This window comes from Zootoca vivipara, chromosome 7, assembly GCF_965207765.1.
Source record: "Zootoca vivipara chromosome 7, rZooViv2.hap1.1, whole genome shotgun sequence".
Lineage (NCBI taxonomy): Eukaryota > Metazoa > Chordata > Lepidosauria > Squamata > Lacertidae > Zootoca > Zootoca vivipara.
Window position 1 is genome coordinate 61,762,888 of NC_142590.1, and position 19,029 is coordinate 61,781,916.

General features: G+C 41.3%; 1 protein-coding gene across 3 annotated transcripts in view; it reads left to right on the plus strand.

Annotated features, from left to right (window-relative positions):
- Window positions 1–19,029, plus strand: part of MAGI3 (membrane associated guanylate kinase, WW and PDZ domain containing 3) — a 124,970-nt gene that overhangs the window by 40,659 nt on the left and 65,282 nt on the right. For all 3 annotated transcript variants that reach the window (XM_035122261.3, XM_035122263.3, XM_088674395.1), the window contains exons 2-4: window positions 10,253–10,369; window positions 14,659–14,778; window positions 17,976–18,185. In XM_035122261.3, coding sequence (XP_034978152.3) covers window positions 10,253–10,369; window positions 14,659–14,778; window positions 17,976–18,185 — 447 coding nt within the window. The remainder of the gene's footprint in view (window positions 1–10,252; window positions 10,370–14,658; window positions 14,779–17,975; window positions 18,186–19,029) is intronic.

Consider the following 19,029-nt stretch of genomic DNA (forward strand, 5'->3'; position numbering starts at 1 on the left):
GAATACAATCTCTAGTTTTAATTCTATGATTCTAAACCAGAGTACTAAACCAAACTCATACTCCCGTTTCATAGACATTTTCTGTAGCTGAAATCAGTTTTAATTGTGGATGAATCTGTTTAAATCCTGATTAGTGTTTATGCTACCCTGTTTCTCCAAAAATAAGACGTAGCCATAAAATAAGCCGTGGCAGGATTTTTAAGTATTCAAGGAATATAAGCCATACTCTGAAAATAAGACATAGTGATAGGCGTAGCAGCAATGCCAGCCGCGGCAGGAGGAGGAGAAAAGAAAAAAAAGACATCCCCTGAAAATAAGCCATAGTGTGGTTTATTGAGGGAAAATAAATTTAAGACGGTGTCTTATTTTTGGAGAAATACGATAGCATAGCTTTGGTTGTGATTTGGTGTTGGGTTATGAAGGTCATTTGTAGCAACTTCCCTGTAACTCTACTGTGATGCCCTAGTGTTATATAAGCTTCTTGTGCAGTAAATTCCATTTCTAGGAGAAACTTAAAAAGTAAGAAACTGGTATTAAGTACCAGACTATGCTAAGTGGGAGAAGAAAGTTGCGTACGCATCAGAAGAGGTGCTTGTAACCCCATAAGCACTACTTAAGGGTTCAGCAGTCTTTTTTTTTAAAAAAAAAGTTAAGGCCTTTTAGGATTTGTTTCGTGAAATTGGAAATGGGTCACGGTGAGTGAAGAATGAAAATGTATAGCTACTATAGTCTTACATTCTGTGGCAGCTAAAAGTGAAAGGATCAATACATAATTTACGTGTGGCACAAGGGTAAGACATTTATATAATAGTCTATGATTGGACTTCTTGCACCTTTTGTAAAGCACCTGAAGGGGTCATCCTGAAAGAGAATGCAATGATAAATGACATTGATCTGACAGTATTGTATTTTAACAATGTATTTATTTTAACAATGTATTTAGTTCATCAAGCATACCGGTAGTTGTGACTCGCTTCTCTGTCAAGAGTGGTTGTGCAGTATGCTCCTTAGAAACAAATCTTAAGTAAACGGAAAATATTCCTGATTGCAAAGTTTAATGAAGCTAATAAATTTGCAATTAATAAATATGCAATTATCTAGTTATGTATGGCATCCTCTTAATTTTAGTAACTTGAGAGTCCTCAGTCTGCATGAATTAAAGATTCATAATGGATGCGTGACTTATATTTGCTTGAGCTTTTTCATGCTCTGATAGTACTTAGGATGCAACTAGATACTGTATGGTGTAGGACAGGGGTCAGCAACCTAAGGCCCATGGGCCAGAAGCGGCCCACGGAGGTTGTTTGACCGGCCTACGAGCCACCCCTGAAACGAGTTGCCCACTCGCGCACTGCGGGGACTCGCTTCTGCGGCACTGGAAATCGCGTCTGTGCAGATGCCGAAAACCGCGCACATGATCCGACCCTGGCAAGATAAGCCTTGCCAACCCCTGGTGTAGGAGATGCCTTATAAGCATTGCCTGTGACTTTATAAGCATTGCCTGTGACTTCTTAAGGAAATCAGCCCTGAGTGCTCCCTGGAAGGACAGATCGTGAAGCTGAGGCTCCAATACTTTGGCCACCTCATGAGAAGAGAAGAATCCTTGGAAAAGACCCTGATGTTGGGAAAGATTGAGGGCACTAGGAGAAGGGGACGACAGAGGACAAGATGGTTGGACAGTGTTCTCGAAGCTACGAACATGAGTTTGACCAAACTACGGGAGGCAGTGGAAGACAGGAGTGCCTGGCGTGCTATGGTCCATGGGGTCACGAAGAGTCGGACACGACTAAACGACTAAACAACAACAACAACGTGACTTTAAAAGATATAAATACTAACTATTTAGGAAGGGCATTGTATTGAGACTACAGCACTAGGGGGTGAATTAACCCCTTTCCCCATACGGTATCCCTGATTTGCAGCCACCACTCAAAATTCCCTTTTGCCTCATGTGGGAGATGTAAAAATAGTTGCTTGATATCTGTAAGCAACTTTGACAGTAGGATATTTTCTCGAGATGTACTAATGAATGCAAAAGGGTCTCCCCCTCACCCAGCACTGTTGTTTTGATTTGATTCCTCTCCCCTGGCAGTTGCTATAATTTAATAATAATTAAAAACTGTGGGCAATGTTAACTTGCATCACATTTTGTTTGGGTTTTAGACTCCCTAAATAAAACATTTCACAATTCAATGCAGAACTATTAGAATGAATGGCAAAGGGCAGATTGAAAAGGGTACACATTAAGTCAAAGTTTGTGGTGGAAATTCCCCTATAAAGTTAGCTGATAAAATTCTTGATTAGGTCTTGTTTAGACTTAAATGATAACATTCTTGATAATTCCACATCTTCCACCAATGAGATCTCCTTTTTCTATTTGTGCTGAAGATTACTTCACTATATATATATGGTATGTGGAGTTGTCCAAACAATATGCATTATAGATACTGGACTATAGTGCTTAGATTCAGAGATTCTCATCTTCCTGACGGAATGAGTTTTTCCTCTGTAGGTTGAAGTGAATCTTTAGATCCATCCATCGGTGTAGCCAGGATTTAGATTGGGGGGGGGCAGGATCAGTGTTAGGAAAGGAAGAACCGAGCCATCTGTGACATGATTGGTCAGTTATTTAAATTTTATTTATTTATTTACTTGATTTGGGGGGGACAGCTGCCTTCCTGCCCTCCCCTCTGTACCACATGCATTGGGAACCTTTTTGAGCCCGAGGGCCACATTCCCTTCTGGACAGGCTTCCAGGAGCAATGCTCCAGTGGGTGGGTCCCAGAGACAAAAGTGGGCAGAGCAGTGAACATTAATTTTACCTTTCTATAGTACAGTGGTACCTCTACTTACGAATTTAATGTGTTTCAAACGCACATTTGTAAGTCGAAAAAATTGTAAGTCGAATCCCATAGGAATGCATTGGGAGAAAAAATTCGTAAGTAGAAGCAACCCTATCTAAAAATCCATAAGTAGAAAAAAAATCCTATCTAAACCACATCCAAGATGGCGGACGGACCTCCATTCGTAAGTAGAAACATTCATAAGTAGAGTTATTCCCAAGTAGAGGTACCACTGTACCATAGTTTTTACATGCCCCCCACCCTCCATTCAGGGAAGTTTGAGGCTTCTAAACTTGAACAAGCTGCAGTTAATCTTAACTACGGTTACTAGTGTTGTAAAAATTTAGAATAATAGTTTGAAGTTGGCTTGTTTCCACTAACCATAGTTAAAATTAACCTTAGTTTGTCTGGGCTGATAGACATAGAAAATTGGTTAATCTAAAATTTAAACTAAAGCTTTCATTCTCATCCTCATAGCCATACTGGAAGGGGGTGGGCACAAATCCAAGGCTGGTTGCAGCACATTAATGTAATAATAAGTTGTGATTTGCTACTGTCTCCAAACCAGCCTTTTCAATATATATATATTGTATGCAAAAACATATTTTTGGAACTTGGATTTTAATGAAACATTGTTTATGTCCTCTTTAGTTAATACGTAGCTTGGCAATGTAAGATCCACTTGATAATGGATGTTTTGGACTGATTGCGGTTGAAAAGTACTGGTAGTTTTTCCTGTTGTTGAATCCTGGCAAAGGTCTGATTCACACCCAACTGTTAGCATCGTAGCATGCTCCCTCGCTGTCAAATACTATAGCTTTGCTTCAACAGGGCATGCTCAGAACCTTCACATGCTAATTTCGTAAAGTAGAACTAGAGTTGTAGTAGTTGTCAAATAAAGGAGAACTTTTGACCTTTTCTTCTCTTAATTATTGAAACACAGTAATCTAAACACCTTTTTAGTTAATGTTTTGGTAAGAGATTCAAAACAAGCCTATTTCCTGTATGTACTGTTGAGTTCTAAGCTCAGGATAATGACTTTGTGCGACCTACTTCTCACAATATGGTTATTATTCAGCATTTAGCCTGTCATTACATAAGGGCAACTGGTGCATAATTGAATGGACTCCGTAGCATATGTACTCTGAGTTGTGTTTATACAAAGCAAAGATGACAAAAAAACAAACAGCTGTTTTCTGCAAGGTTTTGGCATGGATTGCCAAAATAAAATGTTTTACCATTCTAAAAGTGTTAAGGAATTAAAAAGCTGTGCGTTTAAAAAACATTAAATGTCTTTTAAAAAATTAATTCTATAAAAACCAGGAGTGTTGTGGCATAGCAAACTGCAGCAATTGCTTTAGCAGCAGCAGTATTGATTGAGGCTATATAGCGCCTGATTTATTAACTTTTTTCTTTCTTCAGAATCTTTGTAAATTCCCACCCAATTTGAGTCATGTCCAAGGCGCTGAACTGGATGCTCCAAAATGAAAGAGGCACTTTGTGTAGGAGTTCTATCCTGGATACATTTGCTACAAATGCTTATAAGAATCTGAGTTAATATCATTAAGGCAGATGAACTTTTTGTGGATTAAAAAAACAATACTGTGGACCTGCTGCTGAAGGCACATAGAATATTTTTCATCTTAGGGAAATCTTTTTGGGGGGTTGCTAATATGGATTTTAAATTAAATAGAATTAAATTTAAATGGAATTAAAAGACGCCTGCTTCTTGGGAGAAAAGCAATGACAAACCTAGACAGCATCTTAAAAAGCAGAGACATCACCTTGCCGACAAAGGTCCGTATAGTTAAAGCTACGGTTTTCCCAGTAGTGTTGTATGGAAGTGAGAGCTGGACCATAAAGAAGGCTCATCGCCGAAGAATTGATGCTTCTGAATTATGGTGCTGGAGGAGACTCTTGAGAGTCCCATGGACTGCAAGAAGATCTAACCTATCCATTTGGAAGGAAATCAGCCCTGAGTGCTCACTGGAAGGACAGATCGTGAAGCTGAGGCTCCAATACTTTGGCCACCTCATGAGAAGAGAAGACTCCCTGGAAAAGACCCTGATGCTGGGAAAGATTGAGGGCACAAGGAGAAGGGGACAGAGGACGAGATGGTTGGACAGTGTTCTCGAAGCTACGAACATGAGTCTGACCAAACTGTGGGAGGCAGTGGAAGACCAGGAGTGCCTGGCATGCTATGGTCCATGGGGTCGCGAAGAGTTGGACACGACTAAACGACTAAACAACAACAACAACAAATATGGATTTAAAATGCTATGTGGAGTATGATGAGATATTTATATTTTCACCATAAAGGTAAAGGGACCCCTGACCATTAGGTCCGTCGTGATCGACTCTGGGGTTGCGGCGCTCATCTCGCATTATTGGCCAAGGGAGCCGGCATGCAGCTTCCAGGTCATGTGGCCAGCATGACTAAGCTGTCTGGCGAACCAGAGCACCAGCACCACACGGAAACACCGTTTACCTTCCCGCTGGAGCGGTACCTATTTATCTACTTGCACTTTAACATGCTTTCGAACTGCTACGTAGGTTGGCAGGAGCAGGGACCTAACAACGGGAGCTCACCCCATCGCAGGTATTCGAACCCCCAACCTTCTGATCGGCAAGCCCTAGGCTCTGTGATTTAACCCACAGCGGCACCCGCGTCCCTATTATCACCATAAAGGTAAAGGGACCCCTGACCATTAGGTCCAGTCGTGACCGACTCTGGGGTTGCGCGCTCATCTCGCATTATTGGCCGAGGGAGCCGGCGTATAGCTTCCAGGTCATGTGGCCAGCATGACTAAGCCGCTTCTGGCAAACCAGAGCAGCACATGGAAACGCCGTTTACCTTCCCGCTGTAGCGGTCCCTATTTATCTACTTGCACTTTGACATGCTTTCGAACTGCTAGGTTGGCAGGAGCTGGGACCGAGCAACGGGAGCTCACCCCGTCACAGGGATTCGAACCGCCGACCTTCTGATCAGCAAGCCCTAGGCTCAGTGGTTTAACCACAACGCCACCTGGGTCCATACTCTTCACCAAAAAAGTCTCCCATAGTGGCTTACAATAATAATAATAAAGTTGGTCCCTGCCCTCAGGCTTAATACCTAATTTAAAAAAACAGCACAAAAGGAAGAAGGGAAAAAGCAAACTCAGGTACTGCATTCATTCTTTTACTTACAAAATTCTTAAATCTAGCCGGGAGGGACAAAGCAAGCTTCCTGCAGTTACTCCCTCTCTGACTAATAGATGGGACAAGGTTGCCCCTTGGCCCTCTGGCTGAGGACAGCGTGTGTTGCCCTTCAGATCTGTAGACTATGTTCTGGATAGGTTTACACTCCCCGTGAAAGAGCAGGTACATAGATTGGAAGTTCTGCTCTATTCATCACTTTCACTGTATGATAGTGGCAGTTGCTAGGAGCGGCTTTTTAAAAAGTTTTTTTTCCTAGGGCTTTGGGCTGCTGTTTCTGAGTCTGTTACCTCCAGACTAGATTATTATTACATAGATAATGTTCAGGGCCGGCTCTAGGGGGTAGGCTGGGTGGCGCGGGGCGCCAGAGCGCCGGACCAGCAGGGGGGCGTCGGAGCGATCTCCGCACCATGGCGCCGGGGCGTCCGACATGCTTGAGACGGCCCTGATAATGTTATCTGTGTGTGTGTGTGTGTGTGTGTGTGTGTGTGTGAGAGAGAGAGAGAGAGAGAGAGAGAGAGAGAGAGAGAGAGAGAGAGAGAGATTGTTTAGCAACTTTAGTTTGTTGGGGTAAAAAAAACACTACCAGGTTTGAACATCGCACTAAGATTTTTCTGCCATTGTTTGTTTATACTCATTCAAGTGAAGATCAAAGCAAGAGGTTTTTTTGGCTGTATGCACTATCACACAGCTCGTGCATGGTATAACCTACTAAACACTTTGTTGTGTAGCTTTATTTGCAAATACAGCTAAAATGGACTGTATAGAAAAGACAGAAAATATTATTATATAAGACTAAGCAGTAAACCTTGTTTAAAGTCCCTGAAGCAGCTAATTATTTTACTGTTCTCAAGCTGCTTTCAGATGTTTTATTTCCCTTCACTGTCTTGTCTGCTTTTCTTCTGTTTCCCTTCAGGGTTTTATTGTAACAGCTTTTGTTGTTCCTGAATTATCCTTAGAAAATGGCTGCACCCTATGAAGCAGAACACTTGGAAATTGATTTTTCTATCCACAGGGTTTGAGTTGGGGGTTTGGGGGGGGGGGTTGAGAGAGAGAGTATAGAATATTCTACTGCAGTTCCTTTTTTTAGTTTGTAAGAATGGGGAATATGCTGTAAATCAACCTGTACCTCCATGTTTTATTTTGTACACACACAGTTGAACTGTTTACAAAGCTGCATATGCCCTAGCAAAATGTCCTAATACTGAACTGTAACAAATTTTTATATCTGACAAGGAGATGGATGAACCACTTGAACAAATGTTGACAAATAAGTCTTTTAGTAGCCAGTAAACATAAGAAAATCTATAACTGCCTTTTGTTGAAATGCTTACATTATTTATTATTGTTATTATTATTATTATTATTATTATTATTATTATTATTATTATTATCTGACCCGGCCACGCGTTGCAGTGGTTCTTTCCTGTGATCCCCCCCCTCCTGATCCATGATGTATCCTACCCCTCCTCCCTCCACCCCGGCTCATCCCTGTGTTTCGGTAGGATACCCTTCCCTCTGTTGTCCCTGGGGAGTGTTGGCCCCTCACCCCTGTATCTCCATACCTTGGCCCCCACCCTTCAAAAAGGAACTGTCAACTTCTAGGTTCTATTTCCCAGCATGCACTTTTGTCTGAGCCTTCTGTTGTCCCTGGGGAGTGTTGGCCCCTACCCCCAGTATCTTTCTACATTGGCCCCCACCCTTGGAGAAGGAACTGTCAGTTTCTGGGTTCCATTTCCCAGTATTTACTTTTGTCTGAGCCCTCTGTTGTCCCCTTCCCCCTGTATCTCCATACATTTGCCCCTGTGCACGCGTCGTGAACATTTCTATATATTTAGATTAAGGATCGGGGGTGATGATGCGCCCTGGGACCCAGAGAACTACTTTAAAAATCCCGACTGGGGGGTGTCAAATAGCAAAGCCCCACAACCCCGTAGCAACAGACAGGCCCAGACAGAAGGAGGGGGGGTCATATGGGCCACTTGGCGCGGGCCTCCGAATCCAAAGGCAGCCTCGGTCAGCATATTCACAATCAGTAAAATGAAAAAAGTAACAAAAGGGTTAAAAACAGGGCCACATTATCTACCTGGCCCGGGCCTCTGTCTGGCCCTGCAAGGGCCTGGCAACAGAAGGCGCGTTCTGAAGCACCCGAGTTGTTCAGTTCCATAAAAAACCCAGGAAGTGGCATGGGGAAGGTAAGGTAAAGGTAAAGGGACCCCTGACCATTAGGTCCAGTCGTGACCGACTCTGGGGTTGCGCGCTCATCTCGCATTATTGGCCGAGGGAGCCGGCGTATAGCTTCCAGGTCATGTGGCCAGCATGACTAAGCCGCTTCTGGCAAACCAGAGCAGCACATGGAAACGCCGTTTACCTTCCCGCTGTAGCGGTTCCTATTTATCTACTTGCATTTTGACGTGCTTTCGAACTGCTAGGTTGGCAGGAGCTGGGACCAAGCAACGGGAGCTCACCCCGTCACAGGGATTCGAACCGCCGACCTTCTGATTGGCAAGCCCTAGGCTCAGTGGTTTAACCACAGCGCCACCTGGCCCGGGCCTCTGTCTGGCCCTGCAAGGGCCTGGCAACAGAAGGCGCGTTCTGAAGCACCCGAGTTGTTCAGTTCCATAAAAAACCCAGGAAGTGGCATGGGGAAGGTAGGGGATTGTAAATCGAGGGGGGGGGAATTGGGCACTGCAAATATCTGAGGACTTAAACTGGGGAGAGAAAGTGCATGGTTGTTGTTTCTTTAAAAAAAGACACAGAGGCTTGCATTCAGTCGTAGTATATAAAGTCTAGGTTAAAAGGGGCATGACTGCCCTTACTTAAAATGGCCGCCGGAGCCTCGCATGTGACATAACGCCCACTAAATTATAAAGCGAAAACTCGCTGTGCCCCCAAGTGTGTGTTAGGAGAAATGATGAACGACTGCCCAATGCTGCCAGGCGTTTATTAATGCAGCCGCCGGGAGAGGCTTTGGGCTTGGGCTTTGGGGGTGGAATGGCTGTTTTGGTGGTTGTTGGACAGTTGCTCCCCCCACCCTACTTCAGCCCATGACCTATTTGGGCTCCTCCTCCCCCCACCTCCCACCCAGGGCTCCATTCGCGATAGTATTTAAAGGGCTGTAGAGCTGAGGCCTAGTCTGTAAAATGGAGCCGAGGCCTAGTCTTTAGGCTGTAAAGTAGAGGCGAGGCCTTGGCTTGGGCTAGTATTTAAATGTGACCTGAGGCCTCCGTCCTGTCTCTCCATTCCTTGGCCCTGGCCTGACTCTTTGGGTTGTCTTGTAATGGCCGCCTTGGTGGTTTCAGTTGCTTGGTTGATGACATCATTATTTTGTGGATGTGGCGTAGACTCCATGGGGAGGGAGGGGTGTAGGAGGAGGAGCTGAGGGAATAACTCCACTTGAGGGCACTGTTTGACTTGGTAGGAAACCAGGTTTATACCTGCCCAGGTGCGAGATTTGATGGATTTTCTTTTCCAACAACGCTCGGGGAGTGGCCTGGATCGTTGTGTCAAAATTTCAGGATGATCGGTCAAGCGGTTACAGAGAAAAGTTCAGCTGACACTTTCAAGATTTTTACATTTATATATATATATATATAGATTATTATTATAGCAGGCGCTTGGTTTACTTCCGCTATGAGAGAGGGGGGGGGAGAGAGGGGGAGGGAGGGAGGGAGGGAGGGAGGGAGGGAGAGCGGCTAGGCTCCATCTATTGCCACATTTGCTTGAGACACTCATGCATGTCTGAACCTGTTTCCATGTTTGGGAACAACAGATGGCTGAAGGAGTGATGATGATATTGATGATTTTATCATTAATACCCCGCTCATCTGGCTGGGTCTCCCCAGACACTGGGCAGCCCACAGCACATTAAAAATTGTAAAATGTTAGACATTAAAAATTTTCCCAATGCAGTTTGTTGCTAGAGGAACTCTTCCTTCTGTTGTGCCAACTCTGTCTGTCCTCTTCAGCTGTTTTATATAGAAGATGGGAATTTTGAGGGCCACAGGTTCCTCATCTGCCACAGGGAGTATGGCTATTGATATCTGCAAAAGCATGGTTGGTTGCACCAACATTGAAAGTGTTGGTGTTTCCATTTATTTTGTTCATGAAGTCTCTTCTATCTGAGAAGCGCTTTCTTATAAATTATGGGTGCTTGGTGTTTTACTGTAATTACAGATTACAGTATTCTAAGATGCTCTGTTCTTGTCTTACAGGCAAAGTCATCAACAAAGATTTGCGTCACTATCTAAGCCTGCAGTTCCAGAAAGGTTCAATTGATCATAAACTACAGCAGGTGATCAGAGATAATCTCTACTTAAGAACAATCCCATGTAAGTGTTTTAACATACCGACATAACTATTTTGTTAAACATTCAATATCTCCATAAAGAATACATACCATATGTACAGTATAGGCCGCAGCCATCTTATTAAAAAGGATGAAATGAAGTGAAGTGAAAAGGTAATAGGTTTATTTGTTTTAAGGTATTTGTATACCACCTCTTCCTGAACATGTTTTCATTTTTTAAGACATTGAAAATTATAAAATATATAATATATAAAAATCTGGATCTTTATCTCCACCACTTCCTGTGAGTCAAGTTTGAGAGATGGGCTTACTTATCTGCAATGCTGAAGTATCATGGCTTTCTATCTCACCCACTATTTCTTTATTCGTCTTTTCTTATTAAAGCATTTCTTATGCCATTCTTAGACTTTCTGTGTGTGTGGAATAACAAACAAATGTTAATAACAAGAAGAACAATATGCTATATTAGACCACATGATTTCCATACTTGCATCTTTCTTAATGAGCATTTCTCTTCTTGTTCTTCATTGTAATAGATTGTGGTAAACACAAGAAACTTGACCTTAGTTTACTTTTGTAGCTACGTAAAACTTTGCTTAAATAGCTTTCATATTCCTTTTACTCCAGGACCATAAAATATAGTGCCCTTCTCTACCTAGACACTTTTTTGTTTAAGCTCTGTTGGTAGCAAGTTTTGTTTTTAAATTTTTTAGACTTTCACAAATCATTAATACATTAAGGAGGAAAAAATCAAAATGAATGAAATATTATGGACATCTAATATAAAACAATAAAATCACTATGTAAGCCTCCTTCATAGTACCTAATAATCTATGAGGTTGTATCAATACACAATACACAATGCACAATTTTTAAAGAGATTATTCTCTGACTTTAATTTTGGTTAACTTGCTCATGAATGTGGTTTCTAAAGCTCTGGAGACTTTTCAGTTTCTACTGGCAAGCCAGGATTTCCCCCATTTATAGGTTAAGCAGGCAATCCTTACTGTCATGTGATGGGTAATTATTTCTAAAATATCTCATAATACCATGTATCTTGCATAACAACAACATAAAAAACCTGCCAGCAGGTCATTTGGAATGGTATTCATATGAAGTTCCAATATTAATTTCCAAAACACTACATTTTTAATACTTCCTCCAAATAGGATATGCCACATTTTCCCATGTATAAGATTACTGTAGGTTTTTTTCCTTAAAAATAATTTGGAGTTGTTTTATACACGGGGGCCATCTCCCTCCATTTTCTTAAATCGGAGTCCCCCAAAATAGGGGTCGTCTTATACATGGGGGTGTCTTATAGACGGAAAAATATGGTATGTCTCTCCCAGACATGTCTTCAAAGAATGTCATCAGGACCTGCATATAGATTTTGCTTGTTCTACACAGAGCCAAATGCTACTGTACAGTCGTACCTCGGGTTGCGAACACCTCAGGTTACGAACAACCCGGGTTACGAACTGCGCAAACCCGCCGCGCGCGTTTGCGCATGTGCAAAGCGTGAAAATAGCGCTTTGCGCATGCGCAAAATGGCATTTTTGGGTTACGAACTTTTCGGGTTACGAACTGCGATCCGGAACCCGAGGTACCACTGTATTTAGATAGTAGGTGATATCCAACCAAGTCATAGTAATTAATCATCCATTGATTTCAGTGCATCTGCTCATGAGTATGACAAGTATTGGATCTCACCCAGTGTCTTAATTTCTCTCTCTTAAACTTTGGTATCTTTTACTTAAAGTTATTAAACAATAAAGATTGAAATAAACCAACATTAATCAGTACTCCTTTGTATTAACAACACAAAAAATCTGCAGGAAAGTGCTGTGTCTCAGTAAACTAAATGTATATTCGCCTCAAAGTAATATTTTGAATGTGCTGTGTTTTGGAAGCCTAACTTTAAACTATTTGAATGTTTTGAATTAGTTCATTGAACTGGAAAAAAAACCTTGAGGCTGTGTTTAAGTTTGTTCTTCAAATACTTCCCCTCAGTTCAGAAATCTCAGTAGATCAAAAGACTTATTTAATAGATGTAGGTGAGAAGCATGACAAAACACGAAAGGAAAGTCAATTTTGACCAAACTGCAATATTATTGAGGTAATAAATTGTATTGGAATTACTGCCTACTAGTTTATATAACAGAAAATCTTTTTTTAATCCACCCTTGTTATAAAATTGCTATTTACTGGATTGAGCTGGAGGACATTCGGTGAACAGGGTGATGTCTCCCTCTGGATGTGATATGCAGGGTCTTCAAAGCCTTTTGCCTCCTCTTCCTGCAGGTTCTTCCTCCCTGCAGCTGGTTAGCACAGGTCTTTTTGCTTTCCATGGAGAATTTTCCTTCTTCCTTTGTTTTTTAGTCTCCTTCATCTCCTTGTTCATCGCTTCCTTTCCTTTGTGTGCTCTTTAAAAAAAAGCTTATTATATCTTCGCCCTTTGTCTTTGCTCCAATTCCATTCAGCCAGATATTCCTAGGGTAGCTTTCAATTGCCAAGGAATGACTATCTCCCACAAATGCTTACCACCAGACTCTGTTATACCGCTACAAAAATCCAACAACCCATACTTCCCTGTAAAGTCCTTTTTACAAAAGTGACAAAGCACCTCAATAAGAGTTGGCCGGTCTTATAAGTGACACAGGTAACCTCAGTGTTTTTGGTACTTAGACCTCTCCAAATAGGTTAATTTCCCTAAATAGATGGCAATAAGATTTTAATCAGATGTTTACATTTTACTTTTAATTACACAAATAATTTATGCTGAAATATAATTTCCTAACATGTTAACGCTTATGCTGATAATTTCCTAAATATTGGTCAAGTGTGGCTGCTATTGCTTATGTAGCCAATACAGCACTGCACATAAACAAGAGGAAAGTAATGACAGGCTTGGAAGAGACTTCCGGCTAGAGGGGGCAACATAACTGAAACTGAAATTTGAGGTACTTTTGCCCTTGCTAAAGCATGACATCAAAAGCCCCTGCAGTCAGAAATTCTTAATCTGTTCACAGCAAAAAGTGTGATGGACTGTAACTGGATGCACCAGCAATAAAATTATATAATTCCAATAGGCTGGTTCCTAAACAATGTTAAGCCATATTACAAACTTTTCACGGCTTACCTTGAAGGAGGAGTTGCTAAAATCACTCCCATCCTGTGGCACATTGACTTCCTTTCATGATTTGTTTCAAGAGAAACAAAATACAAGTCCTAGTTCACATGTAATGCTAAACTAATACTGTCATTTGTTTCTTCCCCTGTCGATGAAGGAAGGAGTGGGATGGGCACAATTTAAGCAGTGTGCACCAGCCTGTTTCTCAGACATGGCAAGCCGTAGTTTGTAACTATGGTTTACTGTGAAAGGCAAACCAGGCTACTGTGTTCAGCATTTTTGTTTTTTGTTTTTACTTTCAGTTATATAAAAAACTGTTTTAAAAATCATTCAGAAGCTTAGTTGCATTCTTAGCTGATAGTAAGGTAAAGGTAAAGGTATCCCTGACCATTAAGTCCAGTCACGGACGATTCTGGGGTTGCAATGCTCATCTCGCTTTACTGGCTGAGGGAGCCGGTGTTTGTCCACCTACAGCTTCCAGGTCATGTGGCCAGCATGACTAAGCCGCTTCTGGCGAACCAGAGCAGCGCACGGAAATGCCATTTACCTTCCCACCGGACCGGTACCTATTTAACTTTGACGTGCTTTCAAACTGCTAGGTGGGCAGCAGCTGGGACCGAACAACAGGAGCTCACCTCATCACGGGGATTCGAACCACCAACCTTCTGATCAGCAAACCCTAGGCTCTGTGGTTTAGACCACAGCGCCACCTGTGTCCCCTTAGCTGATAGTAGTCAATTGCAAATTCCAAACTGCTATCCCTTCAGTGCACCAGCAGCTGAATTCAAATGTGTATGGCCCCCTAGGCTAAAGGAGTTGGCAATCCCTGTTCTCAAGGGAGAGTTTGTAGAGAGAGAAGCGCATTAGTGCTAAAATGTGAAAAAATATTCAAATAGCTATTTTTTTTAATGCACACATGCATTTCATAGCAGTAGATTGCATAAAATCATGTTGGTTCTTTTGTTAAAATATATTAATGCTACATAATTTATTGCCCTAGTTTCACAAACTAGAGTGCTTTTTAATGAGAATTTTCTGATTATGATCTTGCTGAGGCGACAGCCTTGTATGCAGCATAAATTATTATTTTTTGTCAAGTTCTGGTACAAGCAGAGTGTTTTGTAAACCAACAGTGCTAGGAAATTTTACAGCTGTTCTTCCTCCTTTCTTTCCCCTAGGCACTACAAGAGCTCCCAGAGATGGGGAGGTCCCTGGGGTGGACTATAATTTTATACCTGTTGAACAATTTAAGGCACTAGAAGAAAGTGGAGCCTTGCTAGAAAGTGGAACATATGATGGTATGTTAAAAAACTTAAAATCAATTCACCAGCTTGATTCACATATTTTGTCAGATGCAATAATATATTATTTTGTTTACAGATTAATTCTTCCATGACAAATCCTGTTTTTATATGTTAATATTACAGTTATTTTATATTCCCGAGGAATGAATTTTGTTTTTTTTTAAGTACAGTTAATTTAGATTATTAAAAACAAGGTCCCCCCCTTAAATAAGTTTGATTCTCCAGTTTCCAAGGAGAAAACATGGTTTGAGAGTCTAGATTTCTACAGGGTGATTGGTACCAATCCCTCTCTCCTGTGCTTGCAGGCACCTCTGTAAATGACAAATATAATGGTACACTGAAGTTAACCTATTCTGTCCTTGCTCTTAGCCATGAGTACTACTGTCATTCAATGATGCTTTTCTGCATCACTATTAAGAATAGGGCAGATCTGATAAAATGTGGTGCTGACTTTCCTAATGTAGAGACAGAGAATGCTACAGCCAGGCACCCAGAAATGACAAAGTATATTGTTGCAGAGTTAGGAAAATAATCTAATCCTAAATGTCAGGGAGAACAAAATCTAGCATGTGGTTTAAAAGGGGCTTCTCAGTTTTTTAGCATGTTCACTGGCCTGGTTTGAATGAGAGACACATGAGACTTTTGCTGTGTGCTCTGCCTTCATGCTGACCATCACCCCCTTGAGATGCCATGAAGTTTTCAATTAACCACAGTTACCTGTTATGTGCAAACTGGGAAACTACAACTCCAAGGTTTGGAACATGCCAGGATCTTAAGCTATGTTTCTGAAGTTGGTTTAAGATTTGACTTATTCTGAAACAGGACATAATGGGAAAATAGTGTTAATTTAAGATCTCCATATATCAAGCTGAGAAAGGAAGGAAGGTAATTGTGCGCCCAGCACAAGGCTTGTTCATGTCTTGTTTATTAAGCCGAGATATAATATGAATGCAGCAAGTGAGTGTACTCTCTTGATTTTTTTGGTTTTGCTTTATGAGTGTGGTATATTTGCGTATGCACAAATAGAGCAGTTACACGTAATTTGAAAACTGGTCTTAAACTCTTAAGCTGCCTTTTAAACTCTTAAATGTTTAAAGAATTCTCTAAATTTAAGACACTGATTTTGTGTAAATATTTGTACTGATTATTCTTTTTAAGCTTCATAAATTGGCTTGCTTTTCAACATTTTTCTAAATGACATTTTCTAATCAGGTAACAGCATTTGCCAAAACATTAACTTTCTCTGCCTTGCCAGCATAAGCTGATAATGACATTTGGTATGGATTTCTAAAATATTTTGCAAGGGCAAAATGCTTAGTTTCAAAACGTAGCTGGAGTCCTGGCAATCTCTTCTGTATTACACAAAATTCCCACATTCAAATCATATGATTAATTAAGGACTGAAAGCAGTTTGTTTAAATTTTTGTTCCAGGGCACTTGTTTTATTGGAAAATACTGCCAGAATCCCTCAAGTGAGACAGCATATTAAAATAGAAGTATTTTAGGTGTAATTCAATATTCAGCTAATAGCTTTATTTGGAGAACATGCTGCCATTTGAAAGCATGGGACTAAACTTCCAGCAGTGTAATATCGCCTTTGCGTAAATTGCTGTTACATATTACTCCATAAAAATAAATTTGCTCTTGACTTCACTTTGCCAAAAATTGCAGATTGTTCCAGATCAGTTAATTATCATGTGCTGTGTGTTAAAATGAAATTGGTTTTCATTTTCATTGTTGCTCTTGCAGGTCTCATTCTGGGACATTAGTGAATACAAAGTAAAATAACAAGTCCCTTATTTGTTAGAAGGCCCATATAGAGCAACCACTTTTGGTTTCATACTTACTCCGTTGGTATGTTTGAAAATTATAGTATATCACCATTCATGGCGACTTCATGCAAAGTAGAATATGCTACTTAATCTCTGTATTCTATAGAAACACACAAGTACTTAGACAATTAAAGATATAGACAATGGAAGTTTATAGCCTACCTCTAGCTTTTAAGCGTATTGGGGAGGAGCTTCTATTAGAACAGGGGTGGGGGATGCTTTTCCCCTGGAGGCCCTCATTCCTTTGGGGGTAACCTGTCAGGGACCCTCAAGCCAACAGTGGGAAAGGACCACAGTCAAAATAGAGCATGTTCACTACCCTCCTCTCACATACATGCACACTGCCCCATTGATCCATTCACAGCCACATATAAGCAAACCCCATCAACCATGGGGACTCCAGTGGGTACAATCTTTCTATATTTAAAGTGAGGGTATCACCCCACTTCATGTGTAGAGGTCAAGATTGCCTCACTATGCTTGTCTAACTGTATAGAGTCCCATAGCAAATGCAAAAAGTGTGTGACATATACATCTTCAAATCTCTGTAAATACACATCAGGGAGCTTTGGCCCAATCAGGATTCCAAGGTATATATATATAGATGTTCAAAATTGGGAGTACAGTGGTGCCTCGCTAGACGAATTTAATTCGTTCCACGGGTCTATTCTTATAACGAAAAATTTGTCTAGCGAATCCCATAGGAATGCATTGAATTTTTTTGAATTTTTTTTGCCCATAGGAACGCATTAATTGAATTTCAATGCATTCCTATGGGAAACCGTGATTCGCCAGACGGATTTTTCGTAAAACGAATTCGTCTAGCGAGGCAACCTCCGCTAGAAAAATCCTTCCTTTAAGCGAAAATTTTGTCTTACGGGGCGTTTGTTAAGCGAGGCACCACTGTATGTCATCCACACAATTTCCTGCGGAAAACAATGGTGTACACCAGCATCAATCATGCCTGTAAAGTGACCATTATGAAAACATGTCTGAAAAACTTGGTACACAGAAGCTTATTAAGACTCACTTTTTTTATTTCAGATTATTATTTCTAATTCATGTCATGATTTTTAAGGAGACAGTCTTTTTTGAATATTATATGTAAGTAATTGTAGAGCTTATAATACCCCCACAGAAACCTTGGTTAACACCCTAAACTGAGATTATATGCAAGCAAATTATATTAATTTAATATAAATGATATAAATTTGCTGAGCTTTAGACTAGTGATGAAGTTAAAATTTGGCAATTAATGCTGAATGAGGTGCCTACCTCTGAAAAAGAATGCCTCAGAAATCCTTATTATAATTTCTAATTAATGTTCATATGCTTTATTTCTTATACATACAAAAAAAGGAAATTTCTATGGTACCCCTAAACCTCCAGCTGAGCCAAGCCCATTTCAACCAGATCCAGTAGACCAAGTGCTTTTTGATAATGATTTTGATCCAGAATCTCAAAGAAAAAGAACCACTTCAGTCAGCAAAATGGAAAAAATGGACAGTTCATTTCCTGAAGAAGAGGAGGAGGAAGAAAAGGAAGCAGTTAATGGTAATGGAGGCACAGGTCAGTACATTTCAATATTTAAACATCAAATTAAATTCAGTGCTTTTATCTGTAGTTTTCTCTATTTAATTTTTATTTGTATAAGCTCACCTGTTCCTATAACACAGGGCAATTTATACATGAAATTAGCATTGGGGAATCGGTGGCCCTCCATATGATGCTCGATTACCACTGCTGTCATGCTGGCTAGAGTTGATAGTAGCTGGAGCCTAACAACATCTGGAGGATCACATGTTCCCCATTCCTAAAAGCCCAGATTCCAAAAGTATATGAAGGGGAAATGACCAGGGGATAGGGCTGGGCGATAACTACTTTCCGACATTGTAATATACCACCAGCTAAACATTGTGGTATGGTGGTATATCACAGTGCTGGGAAGGAGGTGGGAAGGAAGAAGGCAGTTGCCGGTCACCGTGTGCAGCTTCTGCCTCTTCCATAGCGCCTCCTCCAGTGCCCACCGTCACCTGTGTCAAAGCAGCGGCGAATGAGGCAGGTGCGCAAACAGAGCACCCACCTTGCTGCTGACTCGTGCGAGCCGGTGGCAGGTCGGGGGCTCTGTAAAACTGCTTGGCTGAGGCAAGGAGAGCGGTGCGCTCCTCAGCCAAGCAGTTTACAGAAGCGAGAGAGGAACAAGCTGTACCAGCGCCTCACTGGTGCACATTCTTTCTCCCTCTGCGGTGATATGAGGGCAGAGTGTGGTGACTTCTCAGTGGTACATCATGGATGAAACTACCACCTGTCCCGAGTCCCTCTGTCTCCAGCGCCCAGCTGCAGCTTGTTTCTCCTTCGGGGTGCTGGTAGCAGGGGGACACAGGAGGTGGTGGTTTCATCCATGATGTACCAC